Source organism: Argiope bruennichi, chromosome 10 (genome assembly GCF_947563725.1).
Source record: "Argiope bruennichi chromosome 10, qqArgBrue1.1, whole genome shotgun sequence".
NCBI lineage: Eukaryota > Metazoa > Arthropoda > Arachnida > Araneae > Araneidae > Argiope > Argiope bruennichi.
Genome location: NC_079160.1, coordinates 87,247,682 through 87,267,899, shown reverse-complemented (window position 1 = coordinate 87,267,899; position 20,218 = coordinate 87,247,682). Strand labels below are relative to the sequence as shown.

Genomic DNA, 20,218 nt, shown 5'->3' with positions numbered 1-20,218 from the left:
TGAGAAAGAATATTTTGTTTATTAACCTCTTTCTTTTGAACTACGGTTATATACGTATATTATCCTTGAATATAAATTTAATGACGATAAGGTCCAAGATAAGGATAAGATTTTCAGAGTTGATAATTGAATCGTATGTCAATCTTGGAATCTTTTTGTTACTTATATTTTTTATTGGAAGTAAATTAGAATTTGAACACATTCTACAGTATATATAAATTACAGATAATTTCATTTTAATCGAATAATGAAATAACATCCTTAAAATAGTTTTTAGTTAATAATTATGAACAGAGCAAATTCACAATATCGAGATCATTATCGATCAGTTTGTTAAATAACAATGTACTAATAAATAAAATTATGTTTACTTACATAATAATTAATTTAAGCATTATCATTCAATTTTTGTTGCCTAAAGAGATTGACAGAAAAATATTAGTTCGAATTTATGGATAGTTTAAGACAAAATTTTCGTAAGTTTTGCCACATCTAGATTGAATCACTATAATAAAAATTGATTCATTATAATATATAAACAGACTTACTTTGTTGAACAGCTCAACCATAAATAAAATAATGCAACTTAATGTTATCAGCGAAATTACTCTGAAAATGTAACTAAAATCTACAGTATGAATAAACTCCAAACTCTCAGCGCATCACAAAAGACTAATTGCATACATATTTCTACTCATGAATTAGAATAAACTTTCTGGGGATTTCAGCTAAAGATAATTAACTGAAATTTCTATATACGGGAAATATTCTATGAAAAGAATGCTAAATTAGGCTGTAAAGTGACAAGGATCTCAGTTAGTAGACACAATTTATTACATATGAAGTTTAAGTGACATGAATATTCATATACATATGTAAAATATGGGAAGACTGTCTGTCCGTTCTGCTGCTTCGAAGGCAAATTCAATGACATCTAAATGAATTAAAATTATTGTAAAATAGTATTTTTAAGGGTTTGATTGGACCAATTTAATTTATAAGAAAGTATACTATTGTTACAAATCTGTAATTTTGCTACTCGGCCATGAATAGTGTCATAGTGAGAAAGACCGTTGTAAGATCTGTGCTGAGCAGCTGCCGCGTAAATGACCTGACAGCTTGGCGACCATTTGGCGACGAATTTGGCGAGTTTGGCTAAATGGATAATACCGGAAAGTTCGAGAAGTTTCACGATCCATCTAGTAAGACCCGAGGTACAGCCAGGTACGCCCTGATTGGTCTGGAAGACTCTAGCCCCGCCTCCCGGAACTATAAAAGACAGGCACTCGGGAGTTGTGTGTTTCAGAAAAAGTTGAGTGTGTGAGAGTGGTCGGAGTCGCCGACGAGTAAAAGAAACTGGAGGATTAGACATCAAGCAAGTTGCTCAACTAATGACTAGTGATTAAATGTCCTACGATTAATTGACGGTATTTGTAATAGAAGAAATATTTTGTAACACTATAAACAATAATTTTTAAATGTGTAGTGTTTAAATATTAAATAAAATTGTCAAAAAAACAGGATAATTTCAAATTAGAACAATGAAGAATAGTGTCATTAATGCTGCTGTCTTAATCGTAAAGTGGGCCCATTCAATTCAAATTTAATATCTATTACACTTAGATAATTTATTAAAGATAATTCGTTTTCTGTTTCAAATAATTAATTATGCTTTACTCCATATTTTTTACTAGTACTTTCGTCAGAACATTGCTTCTTTGGGTCTCATTTATTAACTTTTAAATTTATTTTTCTACTTTATCTCAGATTATTGTTCTATATACATTAAAAGAACTCGATTTATTGCAAAAAGTTTAAAACAAATTGTAATTGGTCTCTATTTGGATTTATTTACTAGTAGTATCATTACTGCTCTTCCCTTTACAAAATTCATGGAACAATAATTTTCATTTTGCTTAGTATTTAATGAATTAAAATTCTAATTTCAATTACAAAATCTTCCAAAGTAGATTTTATAATCTACATAAATAAAAAATATCCAATATCTACTTTGTAAGTAGTAAGTAAGTAGATTTGCATATACTTACAAAGTATATGCATTAAATTTAGTAGCTGTAAAGTCAAATATTGGCCTATGGAGCTAAAACACGAACACGCGCAACGAACCTTTCATTAGCCGTAGGGATATATGAAAAATATAATTTCTGTCTCTACAAATATCAAAGACAAATGATTGTGTTTATTTGCCGTTTTACAAGTCATACAATTTTACTTAGTCGGAATAGGAAATACACATCTTCAAGAGATTTTTTTAATATATTTTTATTAGAATTTTAAGAAATTTAATACCTAGCAAAATGTTGGTACTTTTCAGTGATAATTCTCGAAACTATTATTGCATAATGTTGATGTTGACGCTGTATTAAAATTTAAAAATACTTTTTCAATGACATAAGTATATTATAAATTTTCCTGAATTTTAGCAATTTTTAATATCATTTTTTAAACCCTCTTTCCAGACATAGATCACATTTTGCAGTGAAATTTAAAATTCCTTCATTTTTTCCATCAAATATTTAATTAGTGCTTTTCTTTACATTGTTAAAAGCTTAGTTAGCCTCATTCTGTTTTACATCAGGGTTCTGTTAATTATATTGAATTCCGTGTTGTTTACACAAAAAATAATAGTGTGACTATATAATAGAGCAAATGTTTGAAAAGTAAATAATCCGGAAAGATACGGATTTTAATAGCCCTGTGATGCTCTAGAATTTTGCACTATTCATTTGGTTCATGCACTCAGTGTATAGAACAGGTGTCAGGATATTAAACTAACATGGTTTTGATACTTGTCACAATTCGATGCTTAAAATATTTACTTCAGGGAAGTCACGAACACTAAATCATACATGAAAAATTTAATTGAATGTAAATACATCCAGTATTCTTAGATACCTAATTAATCCCCAACAACGGTTAGTAAATAATAATCTCAGAATGCTTTGTTATAATAATTATTTTGATGAAACATCAATATTTTTTAGACTAGAATTTATTATGGTATGTGAAATAAGAGCATTCGAAATTAACAATTATTTAATTACAATTACTATTCTGATATAGACAAGAATATTTATTATTTATATTTTAAATAAATATGTAGGAAAGTTTTTATCTTATATAATATCTTTCTCTTTTTCTATAAGAACCATACGACCTTTTATTTTTGTCTGCTCTCTCGTAGAAGAAAAAGAACGAAGATCATCAAAATATGTTGTGCAATTATACACTCGGTGCACCCAGGACCATTTGATACCCATTAGGCATTGCCTCTTTTTCTCCAGATCCTCCAAAACTGTTGGATAGACTCCAAATGGCTGTCTAATCCAGATTACGTCACGTTTGTGACGATGTTTTTTAACGGAAAAATAGTTCTTCTTTCACTTCTAGTTTTATCAATGCAATGCTGCTACATAGAGTGTTTCAAACAAAAATTTTATTCTTTTCACACAATATATGGAAAGAATGGCTCGAGGAAGACAGATAAGAATCGAAATTTGTTTCTTTTAAAAAAGAAAAGAAATCTTTTCAAAATTAGAAAATAATGAGAGTATTTTTATATATTGTATTAATATATTTATATAGATATTAGATTATTTAATATATTTATATACATAAAAGAAGAGTTCTTATAAGTATAAAAAGTATGAAAAAAAAGGATGTTATTATCATCAAATGATTAGATGTCGAGATTTTTATGAATCTACACCCTCCAAATCTGTCTGGTTCTTTTATAAAGTTAGTTCATCACAATTTTTAAAAACACATGTTTTCTAGCGTACATAGCAGAAAAAAATATTTTAATTATTACAATATTTTTAATTTTGAGATTTAATATTTTCCAAATTGGCTACCAGGTGGTGCCAGTGGAATAGCAACACAATTTAATTTAATGAATGATTTGTTGACAAAGAAGATTTGGAAATATTAAAAAAGATTGTAGTTTCTTCGAAAGTACCTAAATATACAAAGTTTTAGATCTCTAACATACAAACAGTAAGTGGAAATGTGATTAAAAAGTTTTATAATTACAAATGTAGAAAAAAGCAGGTTCAATAAAAATTCTAATTTTTTGTGATAGTTTCTGTGTTTTTATGTGCCCGTATTTAGATTAACATGACATGTGAAAAACACAAGAGCTGGGTCGATGAAATTTGGCATATGATCCATACATCAATATTATCAACTATTTTTCAAAAGGTAGCACCAAATTCTTCACCTGGAATCTTGCCTGTTTTCCAGTTTCTAGATGCGAGAGCACTATAATTCAAAAATATGAGACAGTTCAAATAAATAAAATTTTAGGTGATCATCATTCATCAAAAGAAAAAAGTACTTCTTCCCTATTCGATTATCTTTAGTATGAAAAGAACAAAAACTTCTCTAAAATTCCAATTTAATTTACTGTGCTGCCATTCACATTATATAAATATATTATGAATAATTTGAATTATTATAGTACGCCTACACTACAACAATAATAAGAGCAGTAAGATAAGGAATGACTTAATTTACATTCATATTACTTAGACTTCGCAACTTTAAGAATGTCACACGCTCTCCATAATACTGGAGACGAAAAATTCAAGCACTGTAGCTACTACCGCTATTTTATTACTTGTTCATGGATTTTGACTAAAATGTCGTAATTTTCGATATCTTAAATGTAACAGTTCGCTTACCGACAGTGAATATATCTGGTTATTCTTTGCTACACATGACTATTGAAATAATATGCTTTCACAATCACTGTTTATTTGTATCTTATTATTGTTAATTCTTCTAAATAAATCAAAGGCATTTAACACTTTCAATCGGTGCAAGATTATCGAAGTCAGTAGGGAACCTCGTCAATCTCAGCTTCGACTCAGTTATTTTTTTATTGTTTTCTTATCTGGCTTTTATTTGAATTTTCATACATATTCATTTTTTATTAGTAGAAATATACTATGAAAATGAGGTAATCATTAGAGATTAGGAATTAATGAAAATCAATTAAATTCTAAGAAGTTATTTTCAAACATTAAAAGATAAATAAAATATGTATGATAAACATAATATAATAATGGCATAGTAAACATGACATAATCATTATATAATAAGTTAATGTGGTTAATTTATTATTTTATGATAGTAAGCTAAGTATAGACATATATGACCGGGGCATAGTAAAAATTATATAGATATCATAGCCTAAAATTAAGATATGGATGACATATACTAAGTTGTCATAATAAATACTTCTTTCTGAAATACAAGGATAATTCCAAACATTTTCTGGAATGAGACTATCTTAAGATCCTTTTAGTTCAGATATCTCATAATATTGGAACACCCGGGTATCTCTTTCAAAATTACGACCTCTCACCCCCCTTCAAAAATGCAATGACAGCCTGGGATCTTCAGGATCTGATATACAAAAGAGATTTCAGTTAGTTGATAGCTATTAAGTAAATATACGCTCAGGCATCTTTTGAGTGATCTTAGAAAATATCCTTTCCTCAAGCTCATCTGAACGAGCGTCTTTGATGAACAAAGCATGCGCCACGAGTATTCAATCAATCACATTTAAAAAAGGGAGAAGAATTTGCTTATGATATCCAGCAACTCGGGCAGCTATCATAATCTATGTAGGCATATGTAGCTTCGTTGAAAGGGTGTTTACCGACTTCCCATATTGATAAAGTTGTCATTGATCAATTTTAAGCTGATTATGCTTATATTTCAATGATTCCTTCACACTTATAAGATAATTAATATGTATTAGATTTTACAAATGTTTTATATAAGATTGATTATATATATAAGATTATAAAAATTTAACTCGGCATTCTTTTTTGATCATTGAATAATATTGAGGTTAAAAACTCCTACAATTTAAATGCTTAGAATAAATACGTAAGCCTTATAAATATTACCTAGTTTCTGAAAACTTTTAAAAAGCTTATTTCGAAACAGAGTTCATCTTTTTACGTTTTTTTAAGCAATAAAAAGAAGAAGTAAAATTTCTGCTATAAAAAACTCGCCAAGCAGAACAATATCTTAAATGTGTTATTTGAGTATGTTTTAAGTATTTTTTATAGATACAATCCCATTTTACTTTCTTGTTTTTAAAGTTAACGAAGAGTGAATTTGTGGCTTATATTTTGTAATGCAACTAAAGTAATAGGATTATCGTAACTACAAATAAATTTAAAGGCTTTTATAAGATTACACAACAAAAATCCTTTCAATCTAATGATAAGTTCACTTTTCTCTAGATTTTAGATTTTTCTTTTGTCAATTTTAGTTAAGTCGAAGTCTATTTTTGGTCAAAGAAACATGATTTTATTTCATATAAGATTGTTACAAACTACAATATATGTATTTGTTTAAAAACAAATTCTTAATATAATTGTTAAATAAATCAAATAACTAAATTTTCCTTATGTTTCTACAGAAGGAATATTCAACCGTTGAACTACAGCTAGATAATTCTTTTATGATGTTTTCATAAAATATAATTTGTATCATCCTAAAACGCAAGAATTTCTGAACAAGAATATTTCTGAAATAACTATACATTTCGTGAAAAAAATATTTAAGGGTTTTAGTCAAATCTGCAAAATTTATAGAAATTGCTTTTTGCCAATGATTTTAACTGCATTAAACGTCCAAAAATAACATATAAATATCAGAAAAGCGATAGATATAGTCATAAATGTAATATATATATGTATTAAACAAGCTATGAATTATGCGGTGAGACTACTTATGGCGCCATTTAATTGGAAATTTAGAATTTTCGATTTTCTTTCATTAACGAAACTGTATCTGCACGAAATTAATCTACAAAGTTGTCTGGAGTAGTGATGTTTTTATATTTAAATTCAGACTAAGTAAAAGCTCAAATATACATTTTTGATTTTCGTAAAATTTCATTTACATCACTCTATAAACAAAGATAGAAAAAGTTCTGAACCATCATTTGTATGTTGAACAAAAACAAATCAATGCATATTCATATTGCTCTGTTATTAAATGAATTTTTTTTTGTGCACATTGTGATTAAGAATAAACATTTTTTTAGAGTTAAGAAACAAATGAATCAAATCCATAATGTTAGAATCCCATGATGTTTCTCACTAGAAGTGTGAATCTCTCATCTCAAATCTTTTTAATCATTTTTTTCCTTAACAGTGTGAGTTGAAATATCTTACAAATCAAATTAAGCAATATTAAAGAGAAAGGAATTTTATTTGTAATTCCAAAATATACAGAAAAAATAACTATTAGTTTTGCAATATATATGGGATTTCTGTGGAAATTTCGATCTATGAAGACTTCTTCGGTAAGTCAGTCGATCTATCAATTAATATTAGCAACATTTTTGAGACAAGCATATATTATCGCATAATATGCATGCAATATGAATAATTTTGCTGTAGAAATGTTGTTGTGCACCATGTTAACTTATTGATTGTGAAATTATCTATCCGCATATAGCCAAATATTTAAATAAGCTTTCCGATAATTAAAAATGCAAATTTATTCTTCAAGTTAACGGGGCCTCGGTGACCTGGTGATAAGGTCTCGGCTCGTGAGCCGTAGGGTTTCAGGTTCGACACCCAATACCATCGAAGAGGCGTCGTGTAAGGGAGTCTGTTGCAAGCTAAATCCGTCAGGGTCAAACATCCTCCCGTTGGTGTGGTGTGGAGGGGTGGACTCCAGCTCAGATGTCGGCCTCGTCATCTGCCTGTGGTTCAAAATTACGAGATCCTTCCCAAAATAGCAATATCATTGCTTTACAACGGGACGTTAATATAACTAAACTAAACTTCAATTTTACACAAGGAAAAACTAACTAATTTCACTTTCAAGATATTTTGTTTACGTGTATGCGAGAGTTGAGATTGATAGATACGCAAATGTTTGGCAGATTTGACTCAAAATTGGTAAGTATTTATAATTAGATTCTATGTGTCTATAAAATAAGGTATCTATCTACATTTCATTTATCTACCAAATTTTATTTATCTAGCTCTTTGCGTTTTTAGCAACATAATTCTTTTGTATAGGTGGACTTCTTGTGAATGTATTCCATTCAAATTTTGTCGTAATTTGATTGGAGTTGTTCAAATTTAACTGTCTAGCTTAAATCGTTACTCAGTTATCGTTTTCACAGAAAGGCAAACATAATGTCAAAAATTTGTTTTCCGAATTCAGGGAAGTTCTGAAACGTGGATATCTGTCAAACTCTTGAATGCGAAATTTTTAATGATTTTAATACTTCCTCTATACATTGCATATGGAAAAAACTCACGGAAATGTTGTTGTACTTCAAGTCACTTTGCACTTCGTAAGTTCTCAAACACTCACAGCTGTAAGTTACGATCCCTTTCGCAAATTATAAAAGAAAAACTTTTTAAATTAAACGAAATTTTCTACAGAGTTTTAAAGCAAAATCTTTTCGAGGCACAAATTTTTACCTTTAGAAGAAAATTTGTGCCGACTACAGTTCTGAAGTCTAGGTCTAACTATTTGTACACTACCAAGAATGCAAATGCATATATAATTTTATAAATAAGGTTATTTTTCATCTTTTTTATAGTTTAAGACATATGAAACAAAAAACGCAGCGTTTTTCCTCTTATCTAGTAAGAATAATTAACGGAAAAATCCGAAGCTTAAGGGCTAGAAAATTAAGTCAAGAATCGATACAGGAAATTACTGTTGTCTTCTATTTTCTTAATATCTCCTATTTTCTTGTTTCATAACTTTACGAAAGATGAAAGTTTTCAAAGATCTTCACTATAACTAATATATTTTTCTTTCTGCCTTTCTCAAAAACACTAGAAAAAGTTAATGAATGGTACCGTCACGGAGTTTTGAAAGAACTTAACCTGTCATCAACAAGTGACTGGAGATTTTTCTTCCATTATTCTACCCGGAAGCAATTTCAGCAAAGTTTACAGACTGTCAAAGTGATTCCTCCCATCAAACAACAGATTCATGAAAATTTAAGTGAAGAACTTGGCGGAAAATGCTTTTAGTTCAGGAACTCTTTAGTTCACAAAAACTTAATTTGTTATTGATCGTACATTGTTTTAATCCGAGGGTTTTACAAAAATCGACAAAAAGTGATGCAAAGAGTAATAAAAGAACACTGTAAATTTTAATGAATACATTTATTATGAAGTTGAATGGAAATTTCACCATTTATGAAACAAATATACTTTATCTTCCTTATTCTCTTCTAAAAAATGTCATATGTAGATATGTTGAAATTTTAAAAATTTGATTTCATTCCATCCTGGAAGGCTGAGAAGCCTAATTTTAACTAAGCGGTAAGAAATGCGTCAGTCTACATCGCGACACAACAGCAAAAGAGCAAAATAGGGCGAAATTTTTCCCTTAGCAGTTTTAAAATGAGATTTTGTTAGGTATTTTTTTGACACGTGACGACTAAGAAAATTTAACTATCTTTAAAAGAATGTAATAAGCATTAAGGAAATTTATCTCTTCACTCGAAGCGTGAGAACCTGCTTAATTAATCAGTTTTTTTAAAGCGTATGTTAAAAGTAATTAAATAAAAAGTTTTATTGGATCAGAAAATAAGAGAACATTTCAGAATCAAGTTAATATGAGCTAAATTTAGACAGAGAGGGAATTAATTAGGATTTAAGTTAAATTAAGAGATATATACACACATAAGTGCGCGCGCGTGTGTGTAGGGCTTCTTTTGTTCTTTGGTTTCATTCTAGAATGATTAATTACATTATCTTTGATAAATTATCAAAGATCAAATTATCAAATATTAATTAAATTATCTTTGTGGTGATTCTAAACTATCCATATAAACTGACACAGATGTTTATTTTTATGACTTCTGTAAGATTTTTTTTATTTTACGAAGAAACTTATCTCTCCTTTTTTTCAGAACATAAGTAAAATCACTACAAAAAAAATGGAAAAAAAAAATCAGCATTCAAATTTTAAAAATTAAAAAAGAAAATCAAGGAATTTTTTAAGCTGTTTTCAATTATATTTTCTGAAAATAATTTCACATAAAAATGATTTTTTACAGAACTTTAAAACACAAAAAGTACCTTTTTATTAATACTGATTCCATTTTCATATAATTTTTCTTTAATTTTAATAAACATTTTAAATAAAATTGATACTTGATTTATAAAAATGTTTTTTATTGTTATTAATTAATTCAAATTAGATTCATCATTCCATTAGACATTTGTTTGTGCGTTTTTGCCACTGAGATTATTGATATGAAAAAAATCTAAATCCGGTTGGTGTACAGTGAAAAATCAGTATCATAACGACACTCACACAAAATGGCGAAATTACAAATGAAAACACACACACACACACTGATGAAGCACACACAAAACATCACTCGAAGAAAATAACACCCTACAAGTAGTAAATCGCTAACTAAACAACCTCAACAGCACAAAGCATTCTGTGAAAACTCACTAAAGATTGACATTCCAAAGAATTTTTCTTAACGACTCGCTTAAGCTCAACTCAATAATCACTTTTATCGATTCGACTACTGATTATTCTAAGCTTTGTATTTCGTTTTTTTTAGAGTTTCCGTGACAAGGAAAAGAATATCATATCACCGCTGTATATGGGGATATGCTAAACATTCCGACAGTGTTTGGAATTTAGATCGTTATCGCCGCCAACTGGTCACTAGATTTGTCGCTCAGACGAAGAGTCATTGATCGGACATATATTTAGTATCCGTTAGAGTTATCTGCAAAACTCTGTTCCTTTCCATAAAACTGACTGTGCAGAAAAGTAATATTACAAATGTATATAAAAAATGTATAAAGTAAAATTCCGAATTTTACTTTAATTTTTATTTTGCAGTGTAAACCAATTCTAATTTGCAAGTATAATAATAACAGATGAAAGCCATAAAATGTATATTTTGCTGTATTATTAATCGATAAGGTAAAAATTTACACGTATAGTAATAACACATAAAAACCATAAAATGTATATTTTGCTGTATTATTAATCGATAAGGTAAAAATTTCTACGTTTAGTAATAACAGATAAAAACCATAAAATGTGTATTTTGCTGTATTATTAATCGATAAGGTAAAAATTTACAGAAACACATTCCATATTAATTGTTTAAGAAACAGGACAACCAATATTGTGGGGACACAAAATAATTCCAAAACATGGATAAATAACTTATCTTCATATATTTTCTGAATCGCGTCATAAATTTTTGAGCTTTTATTTAAAAAAGTTTCCTACTTTTTTAAAAATTGGAAAGCTATGATAAGTTTTGTTTCTTATTACTCGTTCAAATATTATCTAATTTAAATCTATATACAAGTGAAATGATTTTTAATAGATTATTTTTTTGGAAAATGTTTATTAAATCTAAAGATATATGGCACGCATCACAGAAAATCGGGAAACAGTTTTTATAAATTTTCCTTGAAGGGTTTGGGAATTTCATTGTTTAAGATTTGAATACAGTATTCTGATATACCAACAGAAAATGCTTCATAATGTTATGAAAAATGTTGTTTATCTTCTGAAGCCGTGTTTGTCAATAGAGGATAACCAATGGTATATAACTATAACCACAAAAATATCTAATAGTTTAAATTATAATCTATGAAACTAATTAATACTTTTATAACAAAATCTCTATTCAAAAAGCATCTTGATAACTTCATTATTTGTTCCAAATATTGAAGCCTGATTAAAATTATCTACTGAAAAGAATCAAAGAGAACATTACGTTTCTCTTTATAAAAATATTTTTTTTTTGTTTATTTTTGCATATATTTAGAAATTTAAATATAAAGTTTCATAATACTCATTTTTCGAATGATTTTTAAAAAATGTAATGATTGACGATGAAATAAACACTATTTAGAGAAGCTAAATGTGTTTAAAATTTCAGTCATTATTTAATTTAGGAAAAATTTTTGTTTAGAGAGATTAATATCTATTACTTTCATAAATCAATCAAACTACTATGAATGAGAGATTTTAATTAAAATAATAGAAAAATTTAAAACCCACATTAGACAGAAGTGTTTTTAGTCTAAATTTTTACGCAATTTAAATTACGCATAGTTATAGCGCATTTATAAATTCTTATTAATCCTTTCGCATTAATGAATTCTGTAAAAGCTGATTTGAGAAAATACATTTTGTTGGCTTAAATAGAGTTTTAATCAAATAAAGTAATCTTGACTTTTCTTGTGATACCAAACGATTCTTTATTTTTTCAGCGAAAATAAAAGAAACTCTATTACACAAGCTTTACTAAAAGGTTTACATTTAAATCAGTTCTTGTCTTACAAAAGTTATCGTTTAACTAGTTCCTTAAAATTTCAACCAATTTTATCTGTCTAATAAACAATATGTAAATTTATTTTGATAAAATCTTTTATAATTTAATTTATTTTGGGAATACAACAGTAAAAAGTAAAGCAAATCGCTAGCATTTGCTAAGCAAATCATTAGAATTTCCTCTTAATTGCAATCGAAGTGCTTTATAAATGGAATTCCACTAATTAATATTTAATTATATTTTTGATGTATAAATCGTAAAAAATATTTTCAAGACAAAACATTTGAATAATAAACAAATACTTCGCATTTGTTCCAGAACTAAAGAACACTATCCGTCCTTTTAATTCTTTAAACTGTTAAATTAAATCGCTTTGTTAAATTAATACGTTTTTATTCTTTCTCAACTTTCTTGTAAATAAAAAAATAAAAACAAAACATACAAATAATATATTAATAAAAAAATATTAGTAATAATAAAATAAATGAAATGAAATATAAAATACAAATTAAATAAACATACAAATATATATTTGATCCTCTGAAGGGAATACATATCACTGAGCTCACAAAATATCATATCAAAGAAAAAGGTATTCAATATATATTCAGTTAGATTAATTTCATTTCTTAAGTTATTTTGAATTTGTGATTTTTTTTCTTTTCATTTTTAAAGACTTTTATTTCATTTCAAATGTTTCATGTTTGTAGATTCATTAAATATTAAATGATGGAAAACAACAAATATAAGAATTATAAAAAAATATCTGTTTACTAATCACTGACTAAGAGGAACAATTTTACAAATCAATTGATTAAAAGAATTATTATTTTTTTAAAATCTGAAGGTAAATCTAAATCTATTGAAAAGCACACAGAAGAAGGATATAAAGCCAAGAAGAATGTAATAAGAAGCAATATTATATAATCACACGATTACAAACTATTTATTACACGATTTTCCATATTTTTATATAAAAATTGAAAAAAAAATTATGAATTTCGTTTCAGTTTCAAGTTACTTAGAGTATTTGTATCAACGCTTCATATTTTTCCGTTTTCTGTTTTGACTTCCGAATTTTGATAATCTTTTTTCCTTTTTTTTAATGTACTGGCAAAAAAACAACAACCTTTTTTTATTAATATATATATATATATATATATATATATAAGGCTCAATGTGTGCATTGGCGCTCTACAGGCCAGACCGTTTGACCTGCAGCTACCAAATTTGGTACATGTATACCTTGGAGGTCGGGAATGTGCACCTGGGGTCCCTTTTTAAAATTTTTAGTTAGAATTTTAATTATTAATTAAAAACAAACTTTCCCGCCAACAAAAATCTTCATTTCCCCACCACCAAATGAGTAGAGCTTCAATCCCCCCCCACGCTAATGAAGCTAGGCGTAACATTTTTCGAAAGATTATTTCAAACGATTCTGTTTATTTTCTTAATGTTTGATGCATTTAAAATTAAACGTTGATAATGAATCGATCTTTCAGATTCATTCTGAAGTAATTTTGAATTAAAGTAAAACAGAATAAAGGAAATTAAAAATTTCTAATCTGCATAGCGTTACAACAACTGGCTTAGAAAAATTCAATCATTTGCGTTACTATACTGGCATTGAAAATTTACGCATGCGCATTGAGTTCTGATTGTTGGCAACTATTTTCAACGGATGCGGACTTGATTTAAATTATTTTTAAGTTAATTGTATGCTTTTGTAATTAAATTAGTAATTAAATTAATGTTAGTTATATATTTTTTGTATATGCTTATAGTTTTAATTACATCGGTTTTTAAGTAGTTTTTTTCACCTGTTTTTGACCGATTATTTTAAACGATTCGTTTTATTTTCTTAGTGTTTGATGCATTTAAATTTAAACATTGTTAATGAATCGATCTGCTCATGATGAATCTGTGAAAATTTTGTGACACATTCTTGAGATATTACATAAATTAAGAAAGATATTCTTTAGTGCCCATAAGGTTTAAATGCTCAGTAATTCTGTTTTCAATCATCATATTATAAAAAAATGCTTTGTTTCAGTAAAAAATATTATTATATTAACTGCAGATTAATCATTTCCACTTTAATTTAAAGCATCAATTCTACGGGAGCTAACAGCTAGAGAGACATATATTACGTTATGACTGAAGGCCTATATAATATTATGAGTGAATTATATGACTTTCAAAATGTGAAGTTTTAAAATATTTTGATGAAGAAGCTATTAAAGTAGGAATTACATAAAATATTTAATTATTAAAATTTTAACGAGCATTAAGATTGGCGAGCCAAAGGTCGCCAAAGGCGGCTAGTATATATATAAAGCTTATTTCCCTTTTATGTTCATTTTTCAAAGAATTTAATATACTTTTTTAATCTAAGAAGTACGACTTACGTTTTTTCCTATGAGATCAGTTCGATTATCTATGATACCCCAGGGCGCTATTCCAATGGCCAGCACCCGACCCCTGAGGCGAGGTGTCCGTTCATTGACCAAGGCTTCTCCCACATGACGCATCACACCTATAAGAAACAAAACAAAGTCACATCAGGCATTTAAGCAAATGGGTACACATTTGACGTCTATTGAGTAAGATAAATGTCCGTCTGTCTGTAATAACGTCCATAAATAATACCATAAAAGGCCATTTTACTTGTGCAGCAGATGTCCTGGTGAAAGAGAAAACATACAGGTTTGAGAGAATAAATTGCCCGTGCATTGCAAAGAAAATAGCCAGTGGTCATAAGAAGGTTGTATATAAATATGATATGCATCGTAGAATGTCAGGAAATAGCTAAAAAAAAAAAAAAAAAAAAAGAGAGAGAGAGAGAGAGAAAAGATCTGGGATAGTCAAAAACTCTGTTTTCAGAGTTTCTGACTGTTTATAAGTTTGAAAAAAATCGATTTTAATCTTATAAAATAGGAAACATTTCACTAATTATAAAAATTTATAATGCGTATAAACTTTAAAAGCTGAAAGCCATAAATTACTTTTTTAAAAAAATGAGACACTCAGATAGAAATATATAGTGTTTTGCTTTTAACTCCTAATCATTTTTTATACGGATGGTAATTCCATGCGTATAATTTTGATTCATTGTATACAATTCATTTATTTGTTATAATATAAAATTCCTTTGAAATACAACATTTAGTAACATTTTATATTTGTTAAACCTATTTCTATATATTTCTAACCAGTAGTATAATTATATGAGCATACTTAATACTGTAAAATATCGTGTAGTTTTTAGATTTTCACGTTAGACGACATTCAATATTTCCTTAATTTTTATTTTAAATATATTAAAATTAAACTAATTCACTCTTTGAGTCTTTCTCAGTTATATTAAATTTATAGGGCTTTTAATAAGATTTCTTGTTTCTTATCGTGCCGATTCTTGCTTAGCAACTTAAAAGCATAACAACTGATATTTAATTTACTATTGGAAACAAATATTTTTATATTTTTAGCAGTAAAAACTATTTTTTCTTCTTATTTATACTAAAATACAAGGAATGTTTAATCTTTAATCTTAGAAAGGAAATCGTTAATTATGCCATTTCCGCGTTAAAAATATATCAATTCTTAAGAAAGTTTAGATATAAATTTCTACTTTTTAATTTCTCTTGTAGAAATTGAAAGTATTGAAATTATAAAAAAACACAGCAATGTCGAAATATTGAAATCATATATATATAAAAAAAATGGCTATGGGCACCAAATAATCATTTTTATTTTAGGACACTTTTTTATTATTTGCTCATTTTGTTTTAAAACAAAAACACTAGTGAAGAATAATTTATTTTAAATTCATAACACATAAAAAAATTGAAGAGTTGCATTAAGTTCGAAAATTGCATACATATTCAGAAATGGTGGTGATTTTACATAAACATCTCTGAATACTGAATTCTCAACATTGAATAATAAGAGTTTTGGAACCTAATTTAATTTCAAAGATTCAAGATATAATGATTCCGATTATGGAGGGATCTTTCATGCATTTTTACCTTTCTTTTCAGATATTTAATTATGTAAAAAAAAAATAATCAGAAATCCATTGTATGAAGAGGTTTGATTTATTGCGTATGTATTCTTTAGGCCAAATAAAAGATCCTTTAAATAAAAATATTCATTTTTATTAAAATTAACAAACATGCTTATTAATCTTTATAAAACTAAGACTTAGCAATTAGAAACAACAATTATTAGATACTCTATTTTTTATTTTTTCTCCAAAATATAAAGAAAAATCTTTAAACTCAACAAACGGAAAATAAGATATATCCTATATATATTATTCATAATTCTTTAGATAACGCTACTTTATTAAAAATTATTTGAATATCCTCCGAAAATAATGGGTGCTGTTCATTTTTATATTTATATATGTAATAAACAAAACTCAAATAAAAAAAACAAATAAACAAAACTCAAATAAACAAAATAAACAAAACTAAATAAACAAAATAATAAACAAAACTAAATATACAAAATAATAAACAAATAAACAAAACTGAAAAAAATTATGAACATGTGTATTAAGGTTTATAAAAGTACAACTTGGCTGTTAGAAACAAAATTAATAAATACTCTTCTTTTTTCCTCCAAAATATAAAGACAGATGTTGAAATTAAATAAACGGAAAATAATTTATCCTTTATATATCATTCATAACTCTTTAGATAGCTTTACTTCGTTAAAACATTCTTTGAGTATCTTCCGAGAATAATGGGTACTTTTCATATTTGTATATTTAATATTTATTATTATTTATCACTTAAATAAACAAAATTCAAGAGGAAAATCCAACAAAAGATATTTAATAATATTTACAAAAATAAAACGTGGGTTACAAGAGAAGGCAAAACAGCTAGAAACCAACACTTTCCTCTTGAATTTCAAGACTTATTTTAAAAAGCAAGCAGAGAATAAATAGTATATTTTGTATACATTATTTATAACTCTTCAGATACTTTGACTGGTTAAAAAAATTCTTAGAGCATCTCCGGAGAGTAGTGAAGGCAGCTCAACTATCGTAAAAGCAGTCTTTGCTTCCAGGAACAAAGTTTTTTTTTTTTTTTTTTTTTTTTAAACGAACTTTTACTCCTATTCAAAAAATATTTTATCTTTGACAGAAATATCCTTAAAATATTCTGAATTTTTCGAGAAATGTTGAATTCAGTTTTCTAACGAATATAAGTATCTAACGAAATATTAACGATATATGATCAATAATAATTTTTCAGAATAAGTTATTTCTCGAAAGCCGCTATAGCAAAAGCATTCATTTTATTTAAATAAAATATGGTACTTCTTAATATTTCAAAAAGTTATTTCAAAACCCGATAACTTTCTATTCTCGGAAAGCAACATTTTTTGTTGAATCATTTCTTTAGAAGTAAACGCACGTAATGAGATAAAAATTTAATGAGTGGAATCTAAATTGATCATCAAAATTGTCTCTTTTTCAGAAACCCTATACAGCTAATGCTATTCGATGCGATGCTATGAACACCTTAGTGGTCATGAGCTTTTATATGAAATAAAAATTGGCAAAATCGGTTCAATGATAGAAATCGGAAAATTTTGCCGTAACTTTTATTTCCAAAGAGAAATTACAATTCACGTTTTAAGATTTATTTTATGGCATGAAGTAACATGAAGTGATGCACCCGGGCTAATTATATAAGTGCTGATGCAATATTTCTGCAATTTGAACTCCAGTTTCCATTAGAGTTGCATTTTGAACTCCGGTTTCTATTTGAATTGTAATTTCAACTCAAGTTTCAGTTCCAGTTATAGTTTCAACTCCAGTTTTCATTTGAAATGCAGTTTCAACTCCAGTTTCCACTCGAATTGTAATTTCAACTCCAATCTCCGTTCGATTTGTAGATTCAACTTCAATTTCCTTTGAATTTCAGCTTCAATTTGCATTCAAGTTGTAGTTTCAAATCCAGTTTCCATTTGAATCTATAGTTTCAACTCCAGTTTCCGCTCGAATTGCAGTTTCAACTCCAGTTTACGCTTGAACTACAGTTCCAACTCCAATTTCCATTTGAGTTGTAGTTTGAATTTCAGTTTTCGTTCAAATTGTAGTTTTAACTCCAGTTTCTGTTCATACGGCAGTTTCAAAGCCAGTTTTTGTTTGAATTACAGTTTGAACACCAGTTTCCGTTTGAATTGCAGTTTGAGCTCAAATTTCCGTTCGTGTTGCAGTTAGAAATTAAGTTTCAATTTTGGTTCACTTTGTTTCCCTTTTGTTCTCTCTAGATCCCTCTAAAAGTTACGACAGTTTACAGTTCCAGTTGTTCTCGAAACCAACTTCTATTGCTACCATCTACAGTTATTTTCATTTTTTTAACTATTGTTGTTCTTTTATTAATTGAGTTCATTAATTATCCTATGATATTTTTCAGCAACAGTTTTGGTGGAGATTGAGTACTTTAGTCAAAGGATGTGGAATCAAGTTTGGTTGAAAATTAATATTTAATTATAAATAATTATTTATATACTTAGGGTTAGTGAAATTTATATGAAACTAAAATTATCGAAATAGGTCCAATGGCTAGGGCTGGAGGGGGTTAATTATTTTAAACATGTAGATAAGTTAATTAATTAAAATGCTATACCGACAGAAGTCAAACTTAATCAGGGATCTAAAGGAGATTTAGTTTGAAAAAAAAAGATTCTTCATTGAAAAAAGCAGTTTGTGAGAAAATATCTTCGTTTAATTTATCAATAATTAATTTCAAAAGATTTAAGTATTTTTTGTAAGTATTTAAGTTATTCATTTTCTGTAAATTTTAAGAATGAATAATTCAGTTTTTTTAATGTAATCAAAGCTACTTAAAGATAATTTGTATTTCAGAGAATATATTTAGATAGAAAATACTAAAAATAATAGATACATTAAGTGTAAGAATTCTTTATTTTTTTTTTCCATTACGGCAAGTCTAACACATCTATCGATTACAAGTGATTCTTTTATCGATTGAAAAATCTCATTAATCTTTATCATAACTTTTTTTTGCAATTAATTTAAGAAATCATAGACGCATATAACTATAAACAAAATATTTTTACGGTACTTTTTTCGTCTGAAAATAATCGAGAAAAATTTTCCTCTTAATGCTAACCTTAATCAAAAGAAAATTTTTAATCTCTTCAAAATTTATCTCCTTCATTAATCGACATTTTTTCATCGGAAAAGAGCAATTAGTTCACCTTAATTACTTTTAAAGCTCTTGGAACATTTGATAAAACTCTTCAAGATGCATATTTTTTTGTAAATTTGTGAGGTTTTATTATAAATTTCTCTGGATTTTTTTCTAAAAATGTTTGGGTATATCGTTAATAGTCATTTTTGTGTAGTAATAAACCCTTTCATTTACTTGATTATTTAATAACTGATATAAATAAATAATACCATAGAGCATGCATCAAAACTCGTGTTAATTACATCAGAAGATGATAAAACAGAATTAAATAAGAACAAATTTATATAAAATACATCCTCGAAACAGAATCTGTGAAATGTTAGAGGATAATTTTCAGTAATCAGACCGACGTGAACAAGATAAATAAATTATTTTTAATTCAATTTAGATACAAGAATAATATGTTAGAGGGGGGGGGGGGGTTGAAAATCATCAAAGTCGAGTTCGTTGATAAACGATTCAGGTCACAGGATGGGAATCGGGGATGGTTGAAAATCCCCCCCCCCCCCAGAATCTGATTACTTCTTTTCTTCTTCTAGAAGACGAAAAGAAAATTCGATTTAAACAAATTATTCCTTCATCATATGAATCATTTTGGTTTGCATTTTTTCAATTTATTCAATTGCTT

General features: G+C 27.5%; 1 protein-coding gene across 1 annotated transcript in view; it reads right to left on the bottom strand.

The window, feature by feature from the left end:
• Window positions 1–20,218, bottom strand: part of LOC129987645 (transient receptor potential cation channel trpm-like) — a 247,814-nt gene that overhangs the window by 218,380 nt on the left and 9,216 nt on the right. Inside the window, exon 2 of the mRNA XM_056095604.1 lies at window positions 14,761–14,888. Coding sequence (XP_055951579.1) covers window positions 14,761–14,883 — 123 coding nt within the window. The 5' untranslated portion in view covers window positions 14,884–14,888. The remainder of the gene's footprint in view (window positions 1–14,760; window positions 14,889–20,218) is intronic.